We start from the raw sequence: 24,225 nt of genomic DNA, 5'->3' as shown, positions 1-24,225 counted from the left end.
GTTGCCGCAATGCCATTGTACTGTATTGCACTGTACTGGAGTGTGCCGGATGCGGCGAAATGCCGGATGTGTGTAACCACCCTAACTTCCGGTCTTCCGAGGCTTGTCTTTTGATTAGCCAACCTAGAGGAATGTCATTTATGCATCTTCTTGCATCTAGGATAATCAAAACAAGTGCCACGGATGACGGGAGGTAGGAGGCGATTCTTAGTGCTCGTGTCCAATGACCACAAATTACTGAACTTGCCACTTGATTGGGTCCTATGAAGCATACATTTTAAACTTTGCCATGGGGCCGCCTCTTAAATATGTATATTATTTGTGACATACAATATATTTTATATAAGAACCCCAGAAACATGCAATCATATGACCATAAGCCAAGTACAGCTGTAAGAAATGTAACACGAAAACCTTTGATGCAGAGGTTCTCATTCCTTGGCAATCCGACACACAATACTATTTAGCTCCTCCCATGAGGAGCCAGGAAGATCAATATCATCCTAGAGAACGGGTCATTCTTCTGATGCTGCCATAATTTTTACAGACATGGGTTACACTGATTTGTGCCGGTCTCTCTAGACTAAAAAAGTTGGAGATCCATCATCATACAAATTATCATCACGATGTGAACGTGGAAGACAATTGCTTGTAAATGTTTGATGTGAACGCAATATCCTTCGGGTTGACGAACCAATGGATGGACTAAAAACGTCCTCACTGCAACAACTGTGGTTATACGTGGATCACGAGCATCAAAAACATTCAGTAGTGCATAAAATATTCTAATATATATCTATGTTTTTGGAATTGTGTCGGCACAAACTGGAAATTTGGACCTACTTGGTGCCCCCTAATCTCTGAGGATATCATGATGCGTCAACAACTGCGGGGAAGGTAAGCTTAGAGGGATGAAAAAAACCATAAGATGAACGTTTGCTGACCCTATGCTAATGTGTTAGTGGACGGAGCAAATGGCTCAAACTGACCACATCCTACACATCAGGATCTGTCACATTTCTAGATGGAACTTCCTTTATGCAGAAGCTTCCAATTCCCTCCCTCTGCCATGCAAAGCCAAACACATGGACTTAGAAGAGGATTTCCACCCAAATCCTAATGCACTGAATGTATTTTGAACCATGAATAATTTTTGTAATTGGGTTTCATTAAATATTTTGCACAATTTGGCGATTTCCCTGCACATTGCAGGCTGTAGAATGAGCTAACTGAGAATCTGTCAGTCAACTTGTTTTGTCTTTCCCTGAATTCCTCTTTATTTTATGTGGATATGAATCATCTAAGAGTAGCTCAGTAACCGTTACAAACTCCCAAGTCAGGACGAGCTCACTGATGGACTCTTAGTTAGATCTTATTCTGCAGCCAGCAATGTTCAGGGAAACTCCGGGAAACAAACTCCTCATCAAAATGAATGGCAGTGAGGAAGAATCACGTTTGTTAAAGGGGTGGTCCACTACTCCGCATTAGTGGCCACATCGATGTAAAGATCATAAAGAAAGCTTTTTATCACACTTGTGTAGTCAATTGTGCCTGTGAGCGGCACTATTGCGGTCCGCTCATCGCCATCATATGACCCTTGGACGCCGTGACCTCTGAGATCCGGTGAAGTCATGTCATCTTCCAGTTGACCTGACATGATTGAGCCCGGCCCCAGTCTTTGAGTGACTGGACTGTGGACAGAGTTTCACCGCTCGTCACAGCCCAGGACACAGCCCAGCATCTTGTACCCTCCCTCCATTGCTGCAGAATGCCGCAAGCAGGAGTGACGCTAAGCTGTGATGAGCGGTAAACCTCCAACGCAGCGCAGTCACTCAGGAAGACTGGGGCCGGCCTCGATGAGGTCAGGTCAACTGGAAGTTGACCTGACATCACCGGATCTCAGAGGTCACGGCGCCCGGGTGTCATATGATGAGGATGAGCTGATCGCAATAGCGCCGCTCACAGGCTCAAATGACTACACAAGTGTGAGTAAAGCCTTCTTTATGAGCTTTACACCGACGTGGCCACCAACACTGAGTAATGGACCACCTCTTTAAAGCATACACACAAATAACAGATTCTGCCAGGACCAGAGATTGGCATTTTCAGCTCTGACTGTTAGACATTAAGGCACCACAGAATTCAGCAGGGGTCCATCATCTCTAAATGGAACATTTTCCAGGACTTAACCAGCAGACTAAACCGGCAGCTGATCACACGAAGGACGAGCAAAATGCTAATTAACTAGTGAGATTTTTTTGTCTGCACGTTCTCGGCAGCACATAGTCCTGTGCAAACAAGACCTGTGCTGCCGAGAAGAATGGCAGTCTACCTCCATTACAGATCGTTCCTTGCACATCAGACATGGAGTCGGACAGACTAAATAGGTTATCAAACATCTGCCGATCAGCAAACAAGTCGCTGATCAGAGGTCGGTAAGTGCCGCTGGTTGGGTAACTGTAAACACACAATCGGGACGCATTTCGAATAATCAGTAATGAGCGTTCCTAGGAACTCTGATAATTGTCCAGAGTAATCAGACGGCCGATCCTCTAACAAACAAACAAATCAATCATCCATTGGGTGAAATGATTTATAAATGTGCTTAAACAATAATCGCTCTCGGCAGCACACTGTCCTGTGTAAGCGGTATCTGCTGCCGAGGACAATGAGATTCAACGCACACAGAAAACTATTACCAATTGTTCTGCGCACACGAGAAGTGTACAAAAATGGCAAACAGTGCTGCTGGCTAATAGCCAAAACTTTCTATTGGCACGACAAATTTATTGCAACTTGCTAGTTTAGATTAATGATCAGTGTCGCTTTTGTTTGTTTGATGTATACAAAATGCATTCTCTCTCCGGTCATGTGTGATAATAATGGGGGCCATAGATGTACGCAGGGATGTAAGATTTACTGGATTTATAGGTAGCCGTTGTGCCAAAGCTTTGTGCTTGCGGAGGACTCCATGGGACCCCCTGCCTGCGGAGGACCCCACGGGATCCCCTGCCTGCAAGGGACCCCCTGCCTGCGGTGGACCCCACGGGACCCTCTTGCCTGCGGAGGATCCCACGGGACCCCCTGCCTGCGGAGGACCCCACGGGACCCTCTTGCCTGCGGAGGCCCTCACGGGACCCTCTTGCCTGCGGAGGCCCTCAAGGGACCCTCTTGCCTGCGGAGGCCCTCACGGGACCCTCTGCCACATAGAAGACATCCATAATTGCCTAACGTGGCAAGGTCTGTGTGTTCGCCTCTTTTTGTAATTAAAACTTCTACGTTTGAACTGGCAATTACTAGGCAGAGACCCCTCTTCTCCCAATAGGCAAGGGTCTCGGAGGGAGGACCGGCACCCGCTATCAGGCCTTTACACCAAGTCTTGTGTAAACAGCATCATTGGTTTAGATGGGACGATTTTTAAAGGAGTAAACATTTCAATAACTTTTTGGATGTTGTAGCCTTTATAATTCTGTGCAGATCTATGGGGAGTCCTGGTCTGGGGACCCTAATCAATCACTCCTAAGACCTCAGAAGTGTGCAGCTCAGGAGGCAAGATAGCAAAGCCCGAGTGCATGCACCCGGCACAGTATGGATGCAAAAGAAAATCCAGTCATCATATTTGGGTTCTTTTTTTCAGTGACTTTTTTCTTGCCTTGTGGTATGCATTGACTTTTTCTGTGCCAAAAGTTTTCAATGTGGATCATGAATTTTGCGCCAAATCAAAAACGCTCTTTCAAACTTACAAAAGAAAAAACAAATAAAGAGGTATTTTCTTCATGGCATTGGTGACTTTCTGATACAACAGCTTCTATATTTGTATTGGTAAAATTTTCATTCCTATAATTGTGAAATCCTTTAGTAAAAGGCTGCACAGTAATCCTCGTATCAATACTATATTTCCGCAGTGAGATTTAGGACATATAATGGAGCTCCGTCGATAATCGCAAGTAACGATGTGTTTGCAGAACTTTGGAGTTCCTTGTGCAGTTATAGGGAATTACTGATTCCTCCATCAACAAACCCATCAGACCACACAAAAAATACTAAAACTAAACCCAGGGAACAGTCTTAGGTTTGCATAGGATTACTCTGCCATCCTGAAGATGAGCAGTAACAGTGACCATCACAGGTTTTGATAGCGTTACCTGTATCAAGAAATGGGATCTCAAGCAATGGTCATCATATATCCAAAAAGTGCAAAGTACTATGGTTACCAGTTTGATTTATATTCCAAACGATCCCTTAAGTGCACCCCTATTGAATGGGAAAACTTCAAAGTAATGTTAGATCTTCATGGGAAGACCAGTACCACTCCCTTTAAAGCTCGGCCATTTGTGATGCAGAATTTTTTTTTTTTTCTTCTTAAGGGGGTTGTCCACTACTTTTACAATGATGGCCTATCCTTAGGATATGTCATGAATATCTGATCGGCTGGGGTCCAACACCCCGCACCCCCATCGATCAGCTGTTCTCGATGCCGGTGGTTGGAAATGCTCCGTTCCGGAGTTGCACAGTCTTCCGATAGCGGCTGCAGCCGGGTACTGCACATCCGTTTCCCATCCAGATCAATAGGAGGTAGATATCTAGTACCCACCCGCGGTCACCATCAGTTGACGGGGCAGCTCCGGAACTAAGCGTTTCTGGCAGCCTGCTACTGTGCCAGCACCAAAAACAGCTGATCAGCAGGGATGCCGGGTGTCGGATCCCACCCAATCAGACTTTGATAACCTATACCAAGGATAGACCATAAATGTAAAGTAGTGGCCAACCTCTTTAGCATAGTTGTGTTCCCGATAAAGGAGAGATGCAGCCCGGTCTCTATCACCTTGCCAGCTCTTATCACATACCTTCCCTTCCCATATTACATTAAGTGCTTGAAACTTTGCAGAGGCTGCTGTAATCCCAAGACTTTAGAATAACCAGGCTCTCTCTCTAAGTACACACATATCTCTACCAGTTTAGGTAAGAAATGCAAGTTATCTGTCTATCTAACAGCAGGGAGAAAGTAAAGGGCTGCAGTAATTCAGGTCCCCACCTACTCTGCATCTTAATGAAATGACTGTAGTGGGCTCTGCATATTTTAAGAAGATTCAAAATAAGTCACTGGAGGTACATTAAAAAACCTAAAAGCAGGTAACCAAGTGCTTGTCAAGGTCAACTTTTTAAAAATATTTTTTTTTATAGCCCGAATGACAATTAATTTAGCTATTTCTACTAATAAGTTTAGTTTAGCTTGTAGGTAATACACTAATTATTCTTGGCTATGTGTGCAAAAAAATAAATCCAATCATTATTACTTATAGCCAAGAGACATGGGCAACAAGTGCTACATTTCATCATGTCCCAGTCCTTATTTTTCATGGAAAAGTCAAAATTAGGACCGATCGTGATCTGAAGAATGCATACAAAAGGAGAAAGATCGCCGTGGACAGTGGAGACCTCCGCCGTGGACAGTGGAGACCTCCGCCGTGGACAGTGGAGACCTCCGCCGTGGACAGTGGAGACCTCCGCCGTGGACAGTGGAGACCTCCGCCGTGGACAGTGGAGACCTCCGCCGTGGACAGTGGAGACCTCCGCCGTGGACAGTGGAGACCTCCGCCGTGGACAGTGGAGACCTCCGCCGTGGACAGTGGAGACCTCCGCCGTGGACAGTGGAGACCTCCGCCGTGGACAGTGGAGACCTCTGCCATGGATAGTGGAGTCCTCGTGACCTGGTCTCCAGTACAGAAAACAGAACGCATTCAGACGGCTTACAGTACATGATAGCGAGCAGATATGGGATAAATACATGAGCCCTTTGTGAATATTTGTGTCCCCCCAATTGTACTGCTGCCAATCTAATTTGCACAGACAATAACAGCCACCGTTTTGCCCGTCCATCACTTTGGGCAACTCTTCATTTACTCTTTGGTTCTTTTGAAGGGATACAATCGTGCCAGAATAGTTATGTCTATGGCTTTCACTGAAATGTCGCCTTCATCCTTCGCAGTGTGTCCTGTATCTTACGAGAATGTTTCTCGGAGTTCACATGATGAAAGTTGGCATTGTTGTCAGCGGCCAGGACGGAGATATCTGCATCGCTGAAGTGGGAAATGCGTTGGCGGAGGTAAAACTGCAGCTCTGGATCTGGACTGAAGGAGTACGGGATTTCTTGAAATGCGTGAACCTGGCTCACAACCTTTGCAATATTCCTGTGGAGCAAAAAGAGGTGAAGAATTTTAGTGAAGACAATCACGAGTCTCACATGAAGCCGTGAGAAAGAACCTTGACATTGTACAAGGAAACGTGTTCACATTTCAAATGTTACCAAATATTTTGTCTGGAAACTTTTTGCTCTAATCACTAAAGCAGCTTCCAAAACTAATATCAGAATAATAAAAAAAAAACCCAACATTTAGATATTAGGAGAGTCAACGGGACCAAAATCTGAAGATTGTTAGTGACCAAAAACCAACCACCACAGGTAAAGCCCTCTGTACACATTAGTTTAATGTGTATGGGGGCCCAAGACACTTAATCGTCTGGGGAGAAGTTGATTGGGCATCTCCAATTTTGGACTGCTCATCACTTTGTTCTCCTGGAGATAAGCCGACAGTTCCTTTAAAATTGTTAAAAAGAGCAACTAAAGTCATATGTGTATTTAATTATTCTCCAGGCATTGCAAAGTTATGAATTTTTCTAATACATTTGATTACTCCATTTTGCTTTTTTCTCCCCAAAATACCATGCTGCAGTGCTAGATCAGTGCCCAAATTCTGCTCCTTTAGAAGCTGCTTTTATCTACTTATTGTCAAGATCCCAATAGTTCATGTTAGGACCTACCCAGTCTGAGCTTCTCTGCTCCCTCCCACTAATCAGACAGGGAAAGTCCCATACTCTGTTTGACTAATATTTCTCATCTCACCGAGCAGCAGTTAAAAGCAACTTCTAAATGCTAAAGAGAAGATCACTGGAGCTGAAATGGTGCATGGTTTAATAAAAGGTTTTCAATGCATGAAAAACTCACTCTTCATATCGGTTAACTGGTGGATCAAGTCCTTAATGGAAAGGCATCATCACTGGCTATTTGATAAAGGGCGTGCATACTTCTGACTAATTAGCACTGCAGCATCGTGTTTGGTAGAGAAAGGAGCAAAAAGAGAATATGAAATATATTACAAAAATGGATAACTTTGCCATGACTACTCATCGCTTAATAATAGCAGGAGATCCTGGATGTTGAATAGTTATCTCCTATCATCTGGCCAGGTGACACATTAATAAGACTTTCACAAAGTCCAACAACGGCTCTCTGCAGAGCTCAGCACCATCTCCGGCAGTCCAATACAATCGTTCTCTTTATAAGGTTTATTGGTCATTTGACTGTTTTAGTAGGTAGGACTCCTTCCCCCTCATCTTCCTTTCCCACTTCTAGATTAACTGAATTTACACCCCAATAAAAATGTATATTGTCCCTCCCCTCCCTTTCTTTCCCTCTGACGTTCCCACTTAAGATTCAGGATAACCACAGTTGTAAAATGTGTGTTATTTGTTAAACCCAATAAGCCTCATTGTTATATATTCTAAAAGACATGGACTGCACATCCAAAAATCATACACGGATATAACACTGCTAGGCAAAAATGTACAAAAATTAACATGGAGGTTTTTCATTTAACATTCTGATCAGAGTGAAGGAACGTCACCGCCACGTCATAGTGGAGACCCCACTAAGCGAACAAACTAAAAAGTGCGGCATCAGGCGCCGGTCACTGCTGGGGCAGCTGTTCCTTTCACTTGCGTTTTTGCTGTGCAGCGGCCATTACTTTTGTACTTGTGGGATGGTGTAGCCTGGAGTTATGAGGATATTGCCTTGTAGTAAGGGTGCTATGGGGCACCGGGTCACTCCCCTTGCTGTTGTGCTATCCCTCCTCCTTTGCTCCCCTCTCCCCCTTCTTTGCTCCCTTTTGCCCTCCCCCCCCTCCCATGGCTCACTCTCTCCTCCCTCCTTGGCTCACTCTCGCACTCTCTCCTCCCTCCTTGGCTCACTCTCGCACTCTCTTCCCCCTCCTTGGCTCCCTCTCTCTCCTCCCTCCTTGGCTCCCTCTCTCTCCTCCCTCCTTGGCTCACTCTCTCTCCTCCCTCCTTGGCTCCCTCTCTCTCCTCCCTCCTGCACTCACCCCCCCCCCCTCCTTCTCTCCCTCTTGCCCTCTCTCCCCCTCCATGGCTCCCTCTCGCGCTCTCTCCTCCCTCATTGGCTCCCTCTTGCCCTCTCTCTCCCTCCTCTTCCTTGACTCCCTCTAGCCCTCTCTTCCCCTCCTTGGCTCCCTCTCATGCTCAATTCCCCCTTCTTGGTTCCCCATCACACTGCCTTCCCTCTTCCTCAATTCACCTTTCCCTTGGCTCACTCACTTCCCCCTCCTTAACTCACTCCTCTCCTTCACTAACTCTCGCGCTCACTCCCCTCTCCTGCGCCCACTCCTCTCCTGCACTCACTCTTGTTCCCTCCCCGCTCATTTGACCTTTTAAGTTAGGGATCCACTGAGCGGATCACTGTGATGTTGCAGTGGAATGTCTACAATCTGATCAGAATGTTAAAGTAAGAACCTGTTTGTTAATTTTTGGAAATATCTGCTTGGCCGCATTAGATCAGTGTATGATTTTTGGATGTGAGGTCAATGTCTCCCCCCCCCGCCCCCACAGTTACACGTTACAGATTGTCGTCGTGCTGCCCTCTGTGCACTCTTGGATGCCATCAATGGGAAGAATATACAGTATGCATTGAGAAGTCATCAGTTTGATCTCATCCTTCCGCACTCACCTTAGCTTATTCCACTTAAATGCTCCGTTTGCCATAGTGAAGCCCCCGGTCTCAAGCTGCTGAATGTGCATTGCTAAGAGGTAGGCAGAGGGAATTGTGGGTAGCGTTCTGAATCTGTCTCCTTTCATCAGACACAAGCTGTCACTCTTCAGAAACACCTGGTGAAAAATAGGTTTGGAAACAGCCACTGATTAATCCTGCCACGGGAAATGTGTCACCGAGGACGGGACATTGACAGAAAATTCTATGTAAAAGACATCGTCCTTATACATATGTAACAAGGACAATTAGGATTCTCGGTGTTACTTGTATATCAAAGACTTCATTTACATTAAAAAAAAAATTATAGAAAAAGTAATTACACTGGAAGTATTGCACAGAAGACCGCGCACGCCTTGCAAAATGCTCATTCGTTAGTAGATTTATAGGACTATGTGCTGCCGACAATATGAAGACTGTGTTAAAGGGTTGTCCACTACTTTAACATTGATGACCTATCCGTAGGAGAAGTCATCAACGTCTGATCAACTGAGGTCCGACACTCCGCACCCCGCTGATCAGCTGTTACCGGTGCCAGACAGAAATGCTTAATTGCGGAGCTACAAGGTCTCCTGATAGCAGCCGTTATGGGGCAGGGTGATTAATCATTAAAGAGGTTGTCCACTACTTTTACATTGATGCCCTTCCTTAGGATAAGTCATCAATGTCTGATTGGCGGGAGTGTCAGACCCCAGCCAATCAGCTGTGTGCGGTGCCGGCGGCAGCAGTCCGCTAGAGATGCTCAGTTCCAGTGCTGCCTAGTCTTTTGATGGCGGCAACAGATGTTCAGAACCTGTCCGCAATCAGAAGACAAGGCAGCTCCGCAACCAATCATTTCCAGCCGCCGCCAGTAAAGAAAAGAGCTGATCGGCAAGGGTACGGGGTGACGTACCCTGGCCGGTCAGAGAACGATGACCTATTCTAACGATGAACCATCAATGTAAAAGTAGTGTCGAACCTTTTTAATGATCAATTAAACCCCCTCCCCATAAATGTTCACATTCATGTCAAAAAATGCTTCCAATGAGAATCGATCGACTTGTTTTATCATTAATCTGTGCTTTTCCATCTTAAAATTTTTATAGATGCATCATTTTGATAAATTTGGTAAACACTTAATTTTGTTTAGCAAAAAGTGGTTTTATCATAACAAATCATATAAATTACCTCCACAGCTTTAAGCTCCTCCAGGATTTCTGCCACTTTAGTAGGTAAATTTTTCCAAGCCTGAGTGTATAAAAATGTAAAGTCTTTTATTGATATGCTAAAACAAAATGAAAAATTACATATAGTCTATATATCTATACACACACACACATATTATATATATATATATATATATATATATATATATATATATATATATATATATATATATATATATATATATATATATATATATATATATATATATATATATATATATATATATATATATATATATATATACACACACACATTATATATATATATATATATATATATAAAATATATATATATATAAAATATATATATATATATATATATATATATATATATATATATATATATATATATATATATATATATATATATATATATATCCCTTTGCAAGAAGAAAATGCAAAAGAATCTCTCACCGGCAGCTGTCGCACTATGAGGTTTTCGAGTCCCCAGAGTATTTGGACGGCTGATGCAAAGTCTCGTTGTTCGTAGCATAATTTAGATACTAGAAGAAATTTTGTCAGGATGCTCGTCTGTAACTAAAGAGTGGAAAGACTAAATCAATGGATGAAACAAATAAAAGGTCCTCCACCTGGAATGAGAAGTTTCGATAAAGAGTGAATTGTTTAATGAACAGATTCTCTTTTTGATTCCTAGAACAGTTTATCAATCTAGTTCATACATTAATCTGTATAATCCTAATTACATATATATATATATACACACACACACACACACACACACACACACATTAAGAGGGAGAGTGCTCATGAGTGCTAGAGGGAAAAAACATAAGTGAGACAAGTGATGAAAGAGTGCAACAAACAAGATGGTACTAACAGAGGGTGAGAGCAAGAGGGAGAGAAGGAGGGGGTAAGGGGTCAAAAAGGAGCGAAGGAGGGGGTGAGGGGTCAAAAAGGAGCGAAGGAGGGGGTGAGGGGTCAAAAAGGAGCGAAGGAGGGGGTGAGGGGTCAAAAAGGAGCGAAGGAGGGGGTGAGGGGTCAAAAAGGAGCGAAGGAGGGGGTGAGGGGTCAAAAAGGAGCGAAGGAGGGGGTGAGGGGTCAAAAAGGAGCGAAGGAGGGGGTGAGGGGTCAAAAAGGAGCGAAGGAGGGGGTGAGGGGTCAAAAAGGAGCGAAGGAGGGGGTGAGGGGTCAAAAAGGAGCGAAGGAGGGGGTGAGGGGTCAAAAAAGAGCAAAGGAGGGGGTGAGGGGTCAAAAAAGAGCAAAGGAGGGGGTGAGGGGTCAAAAAAGAGCGAAGGAGGGGGTGAGGGGTCAAAAAGGTGCGAAGGAGGGGGTGAGGGGTCAAAAAGGTGCGAAGGAGGGGGTGAGAGCAAAAAGGAGCGAAGGAGGGGGTGAGAGCAAAAAGGAGCGAAGGAGGGGATGAGAGCAAAAAGGAGCGAAGGAGGGGGTGAGAGCAAAAAGGAGCGAAGGAGGGGGTGAGAGCAAAAAGGTGCGAAGGAGGGGGTGAGAGCAAAAAGGTGCGAAGGAGGGGGTGAGAGCAAAAAGGTGCGAAGGAGGGGGTGAGAGCAAAAAGGTGCGAAGGAGGGGGTGAGAGCAAAAAGGTGCGAAGGAGGGGGTGAGAGCAAAAAGGTGCAAAGGAGGGGGTGAGAGCAAAAAGGAGCGAAGGAGGGGGTGAGAGCATGAAGGAGCGAAGGAGGGAGTGAGAGCAAGAAGGAGCGAAGGAGGGAGTGAGAGCAAGAAGGAGCGAAGGAGGGAGTGAGAGCAAGAAGGAGCAAAGGAGGGGGTGAGGGGTCAAAAAGGAGAGAAGGAGGGGGTAAGAGCAAGAAGGAGAGAAGGAGGGGGTAAGAACAAGAAGGAGAGGAGGGGGTAAGAGCAAGAAGGAGAGAAGGAGGGGGTAAGAACAAGAAGGAGAGAAGGGGGTAAGAGCAAGAAGGAGAGAAGGAGGGGGTAAGAGCAAGAAGGAGAGAAGGAGGGTGGTGAGAGCAAAGGAGCAAAGGAGGGTGGGGAGAACAAGAGGAAGCGAAGGAGGGTGGGGAGGGCAAGAGGGAGCAAAGGGGGGGTGAGAACAAGAGGGAGCAAAGAAGTGGGGTGAGAAAGACAGAGCGCAAAGAACAAGAAGGGGCGTTTGACAAGGCGAGAGAGAGAGACCGACAATGGGGGTCAAGGAGGGGGGAGAGAGAGATGGAGGGGGAGAGAGAGATGGAGGGGGAGAGAGAGAGAGATGAAAGAGGGGGTGCAAGAGAGAAAGAAACTAGTGAGAGTGGGTGCAAGAAGAGAAAGCAAAAAGCAAGAGGGAAAGAGCAGGAGGGGACTAAGAAGAGAGAAAAAGGGGTGGAGGGGGGAGGGAGTAAGAGGGGGTGAAGGAGGGGGGATAGAAACAAATAAACAGATGAGTAAGAGGGGTGCAGGAATGGGAAGACAGCGACAAGCAAGAGTAAGTGCAGGAGAGAAAGCGAGCAAAGAGCAAGAGGGGTTGCAATACAGGTGTATGCACTAATGGGGCCTCTGACTATAATGATGCAGACGGAGTCAGTATTTTCTATCATTTTTGGCTATAGTCGCCTATTGGAGGTGGATAGCCAGACACAGCAGACTACAAGCACACTGAGGACACTGTGAGACAATACAGAAAATGAAGACAGACTTGAGCACACGCAATCTAACCTTGGCTGTGTGACAGGTGACAATCTCTGCGGCCACCCACGTACTGACATTGTCTGCAAATCGTAACATCTGCAGCAGATACTTGTCCTGTGTGCAGTTTGGGGAGAAGAGACTGCAAACCTCGGCCGGAGGCGGCTCCGTGGAGAAAGATCTATCAGGTCAGAAACAATGAAGAAAAGATGAAAATACCCGAGAGCGGACGACAGAGACTCAATGTGTAGAAGAAAGTTACGGAACTTCTCAAAATTCAATTGTCAGATTTAATTGTCTTTACGTGATGGCAAGTTGTCTCATTGTCTGATACTAGGGATACACTGTATTTTGTGACTAGGGCGATATGTCTCTAAATCGACCAGTTATAGAACTAAAGTATTAAAGGGAATCTGTCACCAGGTTTTTACACCTAATCTGAGAGCAGCATAACGTAGGGGCAGAGATCCTGATTCCAGCAATGTCTCTCGTACTGGGGCTGCTTGCTCTAATTTTGATAAAATCATTGTTTTAATCAGCAGGAGATTATCACTAGAGGATGAGTAGATCTGCAGCCAAGTAGTCTTCAATATTCATGAGCTCTGTTATAACACCGCCCCCATCACTGATTGGCCGCTTTCTGCCTACACAGCGTACACTAAAGCTGTCAATCAGTGGTATGGGTGGGGTTATACAGGGATCAGCATTCAGAGAACTGCTAGATCTGCAACAGATATGAGTGACTCAAAATTGTAGCAGCAAGCAGTCCAGTGAAAGACACTGCTCAATCAGGGTCTACGGCTCTAGTCTGCTGCTCTCAGATAGGATAGCAAAAACTTACCAATGACGGTCACTATAATGAGGCACATTGATGCTTCACAGATCTGTTCTGTGCAGAGCCTCAATCCAGTTTTGTCTCCAAAGACACAGACTACAAACACAACCCTTTGTAGTCATAGGGTACCGTCACACTTTAGCGACGCTCCAGCGATCACACCAGCGATCTGACCTGGTCAGGATCGCTGGTGCGTCGCTACATGGTCGCTGGTGAGCTGTCAATCAGGCAGATCTCACCAGTGACCAGCCCCCAGCCAGCAGCGACGCGTGGAAGCGATGCTGCGCTTAGTAACTAAGGTAAATATCGGGTAACCAAGCGCTTGGTTACCCGATATTTACCTTGGTTACCAGCGCACACTGCTTAGTGCTGGCTCCCTGCACTCATAGTCAGAGTACACATCAGGTTAATAAGCAAACCGCTTTGCCTATTTACCCGATGTGTACTCCGGCTACTTGTGCAGGGAGCAGGGACTGACAGCCTGAGAGCGGCGGACGCTAGTAACCAAGGTAAATATCGGGTAACCAAGCTGTCAATCAGGCAGATCTCACCAGTGACCAGCCCCCAGCCAGCAGCGACGCGTGGAAGCGATGCTGCGCTTAGTAACTAAGGTAAATATCGGGTAACCAAGCACTTGGTTACCCGATATTTACCTTGGTTACAGCTTACCGCAGGCTGCCGGACGCCGGCTCCCTGCACATTCAGATCGTTGCTCTCTCGCTGTCAAACACAGCGATGTGTACTTCACAGCGGGAGAGCAACGTCCAAAAAATGAACCAGAGCTGTGTGTAACGAGCAGCGATCTCACAGCAGGGGCCAGATCGCTGCTCAGTGTCACACACAGCGAGATCGCTAATGAGGTCACTGGTGCGTCACAAAAACGTGACTCAGCAGCAATCTCGATATGTGAGAAGAACCCCTTACTCTCTGTCCTGTATTTTACATTAGCAAATAAAGGTAACAGAATGGGACCAAGTATGACACCAGGAATGGAGTACACAAGGTTTATCACTAATCTGTTATCATGGAAATACATTGATTTGCATAAGAGCTGCATACACCTAATTATCGATAATCCAAAAGAAAAAAGTCCAGCGCTTCTAAAAAGTGAAATTATTTTTTTTCCAAGTCAAAAAAAAAAAGGGACATTACAAATAGCGGTTTATGCGTTTCGAGGTTAGCGGCCTCCTACTCCTAACATCAAGAGGCAAATAGCCTCGAAAAGCATAAACCGCTATTTGTAATGTTCCTTTTTTACTATATATGTCATGGTAGTAACGGAGTGACTGGAAATCAAGACTCCTAAACTGACCCTCAGGCTGGGGGAGCCCTTAACTGTCCATCATCCCAGAGGTATGCCTGATGGTGGAGAGGTCTGAACCGCCAGCGTAACCCTAACTACTGAGAAGCCCTGATCTTATACCCCCTCATCCCCAACCTGGGGGGGACCGGGACTGGAGTGATAAATCCCCACACAAACAGACAGATAGGGAGAAACTAAGGTCGGGGCCACACGGGGGACTGGTGCGATCCTCATATGACACTTCGCTCACGCTGGCAGCACAGCAGGAGCAGAGTGTCATGTGAGTGTCACTGCGACTGAGGTCCAATCATGCAACCTCAGCTGCAGGGTGGAGGTCCAGCGCTGAGAAGGGGTGGGCCGGCACAGAGGAGGAGAAGGAGGGATTTATCTCCCTCTCTGCTTTGTTACCGGCTATTGCCATTCTCGCACTGCACTCGCGGAACACCAGTGTACCGCGAGTGCAGTGCGATCGTTCTCTCGCCCCATAGACTTGAATGGGTGCGAGAGAAAGACTCGCATTACAGTCGCAGCATGCTGCGATTATTTTCTCGGTCCGATTGGAGCTGAGAAAATAACTGCTCATAGGTGCTGACAGAGTAATATTGGTCCGAGTGGAATGCAATGTTTTATCGCATTCCACTCGGTCTGATTTTCATGCCGTGTGTCTTAGGCCTAAAGCTCACACTCACAGCAGTCAATCACAGGGGTAAAAGACAATATGTGCACAGGAAGGAAATAAAGCAAAGGAAGGAAATACACAACAAGGGTATCTGCATTACACACCACAATAGCATACAGCAGTGCTCCAGCAACTGAATCACCATACACCAATACCGGTATCTCTTTCGCTATATTCGGCATGGAGGAGCAGGATCCACCATCTTAAAAAGGGCGGAGGCGGCGGTGATAGGTCTTCAGTAACCTGTGATCCCAGCAGTAACTCACAGGCCAGCAAGAATTAACTCGTGCCAGACCGATCATCAACGAGCCCAAAACTGGTTGAGTCCCTACTCGGACTAAGCAACACAGAAGCACCAGGTGTCATGTCAGACTCTGCAGTGTGAACAGAGTCCGAAGTCGCCATGACATATGGTGTTTACAAAGCAGCACACCGCATGACAATCTCTTAACTGGGGAAAATAATAAAAGTTCACTGTTTAGAAGAGCTGATTTTTTTTCTTGTGGATTATTGATTTGGAACTTTTCCGTCACTTTTGTAGACAGGTGAGCAGGACTTTTATGGCTCTGTTGTACACATGAGGTGAGCTCCTTCTACTCCTCTATGACGGTGTATGTGCCGCCCTGGCAAAACCAGGGTGTCACAGAGGTCTGCATCCATCTTTATGGTGCAGATCTCACTGTCCCTTGGGGAGTTTCCCACACCAATACACACCAGCCAATCAGGCCCCACTCGCCCCCTCCTCAGGAAAACTGGAGGGGGAGAGAGGCGCTTGGAGAGAGCAAAGTTTAGTTTCAGTCAGTCTGCAGGAGGAGAGAGTTCTGGAAGCAGCCCCTATGTGGGGCTAGGAGAAGTGGCAGTGAGGGCCTTAGGAATAGGCCAGCCGCTTCCTGTGTACGGAGCAGACACAGACACCAGGCAGGAGAAAAACACCCAAATTACACACACGGGCGTCCTCACAGCAGCCGTGGGCACCAGTTACTAGCAACTTGGTTAATTCTTGGACTCGTGTCAGTTATTGCCTTATACTGTGAGTACTCCTGCACCACCCGGTCCAAGCCGTAGACTGCACCCGTTACTCCCCGATCCATCACACCGGGGTCCCGGGACATCAACACCCTACCCGTGGAGGGAAAATCACCACCTTGCTGCCCCTTACCATCCCCGGGATCCTTTGACCGGCAGCGGGGGTGCTCCATTACCTCACCGCACACCACGGGTGGTGTCACGGAACATAGACTACCAAATCTCCCCTGTATATAATGCCCCTTTTGTTGTGGTGCCTGGAATCACAGACCGGGTCACGCCACCGTGATACCTTCAGAACCGACCCCTTGGCCCGGATCTGAGTACCCCCTATCCCTGGTCGACACATGTACATGGCAATTACTGGTGTGAGACGGGGCGCGTATGGGGAGTGATCTCATCATACAGCTGCATTCTTTCACCTCCATTTTAGAAATATGGCTCAAAGTGTTGCCCTGCTTTGACAGATATAAAGAAATGCCAGATTCTGCGTCCCCCACAATCTCTACACAGAGGGGTCAGATCGTTCTTCGAGCACAGTGCCCCTTTCATCTCGCACTTCGAGGTCATTATAGCAGGACACCTGTGTCCGCCTTGCATATCTCACTTGGCCCATGATTTATTTTCCTCTCCCCCGGCCGGAGCCGCCCCACAATCCGGCTCCATGACGTCCACACTTGACCTTGGCTCGTTATCGTCAGACTTACTTTGGAACATTGCTGGATTTGTCTTTAACTCCTAGCGCCCGTGAGTTCAAGAAGTTGACAGGATGGCACTTCTGAAACATCTCCTATCACATAAATTAATAAAAAATCATTAGACATTTAGTAATGGCGAGGAGTGATCTTAAGAAGCAGAAAAACCCTCTCAGATGTAATGACACCATAACGGCTTTATAATTAGTGTAATCAGAGGCAGAGGTCATGTAATCCGGCTCTCATGTACAGCGTCGTCTAAATGATTGCACTTAACCTGCAAATGGAAGTGGAGATGGAGGTCATCATTGCCATATTCACTTACATCAGCAGCCTGCAGTCTCGTACAGACACCACCGCCGGGCAGGCCGCAGTCTAGTACAGACACCACCGCCGGTCAGCCTGCAGTCTAGTACAGACACCACCGCCGGTCAGCCTGCAGTCTAGTACAGACACCACCGCCGGTCAGCCTGCAGTCTAGTACAGACACCACCGCCGGGCAGGCCGCAGTCTCGTACAGACACCACCGCCGGGCAGGCCGCAGTCTAGCGTAGACGCCGCCAACGGTCAGCCTGCAGTCTAGCGTAGACGCCGCCAACGGTCAGCCTGCAGTCTAGCGTAGACGCCGCCAACGGTCAGCCTGCAGTCTAGCGTAGACGCCGCCAACGGTCAGCCTGCAGTCTAGCGTAGACGCCGCCAACGGTCAGCCTGCAGTCTAGCGTAGACGCCGCCAACGGTCAGCCTGCAGTCTAGCGTAGACGCCGCCAATGGTCAGCCTGCAGTCTAGCGTAGACGCCGCCAATGGTCAGCCTGCTTGCTGTCCAGCGTAGATGATGCCAATGGTCATCCTGCAACCATAGAATCATAGAATGGTAGAGTTGGAAGAGACCTCAAGGACCATCATCAGGTCCAACCCCCTGCGAGTGAAACTTTTCCTAAATCAGGGATGGGGAACCTCCGGCCCACGGGTCGCAAACGGCGGATGACATTTTCTGCGGCCCCCGGGCACATTCCAGGCAACCTCAGTGCTCGAGCGCCACTCACGCTTTTGCCGGCCCTTTCAATCCCAGTACGTTATAGGTAGATGCTAGAACGTACAGGCTTTTTCCAGATCCTGATTGCAGCCCGTACTAGAATGTACGGGCTCTTTTTGGGACCTAACTACAGCCTGTACATTCTAGACTGAACCCGGGACTGTGCTCGCGTGCTTTGTACTATTTATATCACACTGGGTTGTGCTTGTGCTATGTGCAACATCTTTTTCTCCTCCCTTCCAAGTTTCTCATTGTCGCACCTTTTAGCACCCCTTCGTTTATAATTGCCATATACGTTTGGTGCGCTCCTCCTTTCTCTTAGAAGGTGTAGAATATATTCACAGCATTGCCCTGGTCCAACCATTCAGTGAGTAGATGTTGCCGCAGTCTAGCATAGACGTCGCAGGTCACTCTGAAGTCCGGTGTAGATGTTGCCAGTCAGTCCACACTTTGGTGTAGATGTTGCTGGTGGTCAGTCTCCAGTCTGATGAAAATGGTGCCACCTAGTGGTGTAACTAGAGCTCAAATCGCTCACCTGCATGGTGATCAGATGTATGGGTCCTTGTAGCATTCTAGATCCTATAAAGACATATGCAATAATGCCCCCCCCCCGTCCTGACTGCTTCCAGTAATAAGGGCCCAATCCTGGACTCCTTCCTGGTATAATGTCCCCATCCTGGGCCCCTTCTGTTCACCTCTGGCACATTTAAAAAAGAAACCTGATTATTCTAACCTTCCACCTCTCCCACGATGTGTACCGTCCTCCTCTATAGCTGGCACAGAAGCCGGCAGCTGACTTTGGTGAGCAGACACGTGCAGCATGTTACTATAATATGCCACCCATCACTGGCAAGCCGACATCAGCTGCTGTCTTCTGATTGGCCGGTGGTGTGTATTGCAGTGCATGGACCCGGTGGGTCTCTGCGTTGCAATGCATTTCGGCTGGATGTGCGTCCTTGGAGACACATCCAGGTGAAATTGCCGTTGGTGAGCCCCCCTCTTGCACGGACCTGGTCGCAGTCACACCCTCTGCATCCGCGATCATTACACCCCCCCGTGTCAGCAGTCAGTCTGAGTCTCCAGTGTAAACACTTATGTGGGTCAGTCTACAATCTAACATGTGGCACTGCTTTCACTAATCCGCAGGCTATTGAAAATGCCGCTACCGGTCAGTCCACTGTAACTGCTGACAGAGAACCGTCATGTTGATTATGGCATCGGAGCCGCAGGCTGGATGTTACAGGGCAGCCGGAGCGGAGCAGAATAAAATACATCTTTGTGGGAACAGATTCAGCAAAACTTGCATTTTACTCATTGCTGGTGTTTGTATGAAGGAGTCTAGTGGGCGGATCTACTCAGTGATCGACAGTCTTCCCTGTATGACTGACTGCAAAGAACCTACTCATCACTCTGCTCAGCTTCTCAGCCTCTACACCGTGCTGTGCGCAGACCTGACGGCACGTGCAACGTGACAGGTTTCCTATAAGCTGCTGCCGGTCAGTGTGCAGCGTGGAGAAACTGACTCCTGTGTAGCATAAAAACTGGAAGAGAAGGAGAAAAAGTGACTGACATCTCCTCCTCGGTGTGTGGCACCACGATTACTCCTAGGCCGCAGGCTCGCTGTCAGGGTGATATATTTGACACCGATCTTTCCTTCACCTCCTATCTACAATCTCTTGCCCGCTTTTTTACTTGCACCTCAAGAAGATCTCTAGAATCCGCCCCCATCTCACCATGGAAACTATAAAAACCCTCACTGTGGCCCTGATCCACTCCCACCTTGACTACTGTAACTCTATTAATTGGTCTCCCCCTAACTAGACTCTCTCCTCTACAGTCCATCCTTAATGCAGCAGCTAGGGTCACCTATCTGGCTAACCGCTCTTCGGATGCCTCTGCTCTGTGCCAGTCATTGCACTGGCTGCCCATATATCACAGGATCCAATTCAATCTGCTTGTTCTCACCCACAAAGCTCTCCACAGTGCGGCACCCCCCTACACTCCACCCTCCTGTGTCTATCACCCCACCCGTTCTCTACGTTCTGCAAAAGACTTTCAACTAACATCCACACTAATCCAAACCTGCCACTGCCGGCTTCAAGGCACACTAGTCTCAGCGGTTAGTCCTCTGTATAGTGTAATGGCAGCGGTCAGTCCTCCGTATAGTGTAATGGCAGCGGTCAGTCCTCCGTATAGTGTAATGGCAGCGGTCAGTCCTCCGTATAGTGTAATGGCAGCAGTCAGTCCTCCGTATAGTGTAATGGCCACGGTCAGCGCTCCGTATAGTGTAATGGCCGTGGTCAGTCCTCCGTATAGTGTAATGGCCACGGTCAGCGCTCCGTATAGTGTAATGGCCGCGGTCGGCCCTCCGTATAGAGTAATGGCCGCGGTCGGCCCTCCGTATAGTGTAATGGCCGCAGTCGGCCCTCCGTATAGTGTAATGGCCGCGGTCAGTCCTCCGTATAGTGTAATGGCCGCGGTCACTCCTCCGTATAGTGTAATGGTCGCGGTCAGTCCTCCGTATAGTGTAATGGTCGCGGTCAGTCCTCCGTATAGTGTAATGGCTGCGGTCAGTCCTCCGTATAGTGTAATGGCCGCGGTCAGTCCTCCGTATAGTGTAATGGCCGCGGTCAGTCCTCCGTATAGTGTAATGGCCGGGGTCCGTCCTCCGTATAGAGTAATGGCTGCGGTCAGTCCTCCGTATAGTGTAATGGCTGCGGTCAGTCCTCCGTATAGTGTAATGGCTGCGGTCAGTCCTCCGTATAGTGTAATGGCTGCGGTCAGTCCTCCGTATAGTGTAATGGCCGGGGTCCGTCCTCCGTATAGTGTAATGGTCGCGGTCCGTCCTCTGTATAGTGTAATGGCTGCGGTCAGCCCTCCGTATAGTGTAATGGCTGCGGTCAGTCCTCCGTATAGTGTAATGGCCGCGGTCAGTCCTCCGTATAGTGTAATGGCCGCAGTCGGTCCTCCGTATAGTGTAATGGCTGCGGTCAGTCCTCCGTATAGTGTAATGGCCGCGGTCGGTCCTCCGTATAGTGTAATGGCCGCAGTCGGTCCTCCGTATAGTGTAATGGCTGCGGTCAGTCCTCCGTATAGTGTAATGGTCGCGGTCGGTCGTCCGTATAGTGTAATGGCCGCAGTCGGTCCTCCGTATAGTGTAATGGCTGCGGTCAGTCCTCCGTATAGTGTAATGGCTGCGGTCAGTCCTCCGTATAGTGTAATGGCCGCGGTCAGTCCTCCGTATAGTGTAATGGCCGCGGTCGGTCCTCCGTATAGCTGAGTTTGCGGCTCCATCAGTTTTCTTTTAAACTCATGGTGTTTCTTCCCCCTTCGTTCTCCAGAATCTAACCCTCTACCAACCAAAGCTTCGGTCATCTCATTAGGACAGGTTAAAGGTTATTTGTAAGAAGACAGATCCTTGCAGTGGTCACAGTGAAGAAGGGAAGCAGCTTGGTAAATGAGGTCCCGTCTGCAGAAGTATAAGAGGAGCTCTGGCGCCCTCTAGTGGTCATTGATGTAATTGGTCTAATAATAAAAACGTATCAATACATAAAACAGATGATCCAAGTGCACATCATCTACGAGGCTTAAAGAGGAGAGTGAAGGCAGGGAAACTCCCTATGGCACCTTATCGGCAAACGAACACTGATTGGTGCGTATTCACCCACCGAGCCCGGGCTATGAAGAGACATATTGGTTGCCTGCAGTAATATTACAGTCTAAGTGCAATAATACAATCAAGCAAAATTGGAGAGTAATAATGAAGAAATCTTTATACACTTAAAGAAAAAGTTTATAAAAAAAATATATAGAGAAGGTAATATAAAAAGAAATAAACATAATAAAAACGGACATGAAAAAATGCACATATAATGGAAAAATAGACAGTGATAAAAACTCCTCCATACACAGCTGATAGAATCAGCCTGTCCTGTGTTATCACCTCCCTCCTCAATGACCTTTGCACACGCTCATTAGATGCTACAATACAACTGATAGGGTCAGAGTCTATTGCTGCTAATGTACAGGTGCATTTTCTGAAAGAACCAGAAGCATGAACCTGGAGTAAGCCCAGTGGTCAATGTGAAAATTACAAGACTGATTTTTTTTTTTTCTTAGGATACTTTCCCTTTATTTAGCGAGTGGTTGCACACAACAATGGTACCATATGGTAGGGATGAAATGCTCGGCGTTCCCTCCAGTGATACGTTCTCACCTCTTGCAGTAACGTCAGCTGCGTTGCGATTTGCTGAGCACTGCATTCCTGTAGAGAGCTGCTGCCACAATCCTCTCCCTTCATGTAGTATGAGGACAGGTCTTCTACGAGTCCGGGGTAGCACGGCCGGGGCAGAGCGGCAGAGAGGTTGTACGATTTATCCCTGTGATGAGGTATGTGGAGGCCATTGCCTTTGGAGAGTCTCCAGTTAAAGCTCTGCAAAACATGGACATGGCGGAGCTACGGTTACTTCTATGTATTCCCACAAAACATATACTGGTATTGCATACATAAGTAATTCATTGTGTCATTATTGGACATTATTGGGGAATATTGGTCCAGGTGCATGGGGGGAGGGGGGGGAAAGGACCAGGTGTTCAGGTGCGTAGAGTGCGGAGAAAAGTCCCAGGTGCGCAGGGTGGGGAGAAAAATGTCCAAGTGTGCAGGGGGAAGAAAGAAGGTCCGGTGTGTGGATGGGGGGGGGGGGGGGGGAAGAGGGTCCAGGTGTGTGGAGAGGGGGGGGGGGGGGAAGGAAAGATGGTCCAGGTGCGTGGGGGGGGGGGGAGGAAAGAAGGTCCATTTGTGTGGGAGGGGGGAGGAAAGAAGGTCCAGGTGTCCAGGTGTGTGGGGGAGGTGAGAGGAAAAGGGTCCAGATGTCCAGGTGCGCAGTGGGGGAGAAAAAGGTCTGGGTGTGCAGGGTGGGGACAAAAAGGTCCAGGTGCACGGGTAGGGGGGGGGGGGTAGAGAGAAAGGGTCCCAGCGCGCAAGGGGGAATGGGAGGTAAAAAGGTCCCAATGCGCAAGAGGGGGTGGGAGGGTGAAAAGGTCTCAGTGCGCAGGGAGGGGTGAAAAGGTCTCAGGGTGCAGGGTTGTGAGCTTTAAAGGGTCCCGGGTGCCCGGGATGGGGGGTTAGAGGAGAAAGGTCCCAGGGCGAAGGAAGGGGGTAAGGGGTGAAGGGGGGTGCGCGGGGGTCCAGACATGCAGGGGGAAAGAGGTCCCGGTGCATGGCTCACACTTACAGTATATCACAAAAGTAAGTACACCCCTCACATTTTGTAACTATTTTTTTACTATCTCTTATCTCATGGGACAACACTGACAATATGACCCTGTGATACAATGTACAGTGTCAGTGTGCAGCTTGCATAACAGTGCAAATTTGGTGCCCTCTAAATAACTCAACACACAAGGTCTAAACCACTGGCAACAAAATTAAGGGAGTGTACTCACTTTTGCAATATACTGTATAATCTAACATGCAATGGATCATACAAAGGGCACTATCAACTAGTAATTTACTAACACCACAGTCTTGCAGCGCTGGGGTCCTGGATTCTAAGCCCACCAAGGACAACATCTGCAGGAATTTGTATGTTTTCCCCCGTGTTTGCGTGGGTTTCCTCCGGGTTCTCCGGTTTCCTCCCACACTCCAAAGACATACAGATAGGGAATTTAGATTGTGAGCCCCAATGGGGACAGTGATGATCACAGTTGCAAAGAACTGTGTAATTTATGGTGCAATAGAAGGGAGTGATATAAATAAATAAATGAACAAATAATGGGGGTCATTTTTAGCTTCCTCTTGTACATTTATTTTTACAGAAAGGACTTGCTCAAATGCTGCATTTTTCCCGTGGAGAAATCTCCTGCACTCGCTGCTTTTTTTTCCCCACATGCAAATGAATGGGGGGAAAAAAAAATGCATTAAAAAGCCAGCAAAAAAGTTGACAAAAAAGCGTGGATTTTATGTACTGTTTTTCCTGGAAAAGACATTTTTAGCGGAGAAAATACCGAACATGTGC

General features: G+C 47.5%; 1 protein-coding gene across 1 annotated transcript in view; it reads right to left on the bottom strand.

The window, feature by feature from the left end:
* Nucleotides 1-1,984: 1,984 nt before the first annotated feature.
* KNDC1 (kinase non-catalytic C-lobe domain containing 1) overlaps nt 1,985-24,225 on the bottom strand; it is a 218,366-nt gene continuing 196,125 nt past the window's right edge. Inside the window, exons 24-30 of the mRNA XM_075348552.1 lie at nt 22,425-22,640; nt 17,187-17,269; nt 12,667-12,817; nt 10,459-10,581; nt 10,007-10,066; nt 8,801-8,958; nt 1,985-6,191 (exon numbers count right to left, since the gene is read on the bottom strand). Coding sequence (XP_075204667.1) covers nt 5,960-6,191; nt 8,801-8,958; nt 10,007-10,066; nt 10,459-10,581; nt 12,667-12,817; nt 17,187-17,269; nt 22,425-22,640 — 1,023 coding nt within the window. The 3' untranslated portion in view covers nt 1,985-5,959. The remainder of the gene's footprint in view (nt 6,192-8,800; nt 8,959-10,006; nt 10,067-10,458; nt 10,582-12,666; nt 12,818-17,186; nt 17,270-22,424; nt 22,641-24,225) is intronic.

This window comes from Anomaloglossus baeobatrachus, chromosome 5 (assembly GCF_048569485.1).
Source record: "Anomaloglossus baeobatrachus isolate aAnoBae1 chromosome 5, aAnoBae1.hap1, whole genome shotgun sequence".
Lineage (NCBI taxonomy): Eukaryota > Metazoa > Chordata > Amphibia > Anura > Aromobatidae > Anomaloglossus > Anomaloglossus baeobatrachus.
The sequence above is the reverse complement of the archived record's forward strand: the minus strand, read 5'-3'. Positions and strand labels throughout refer to the sequence as shown.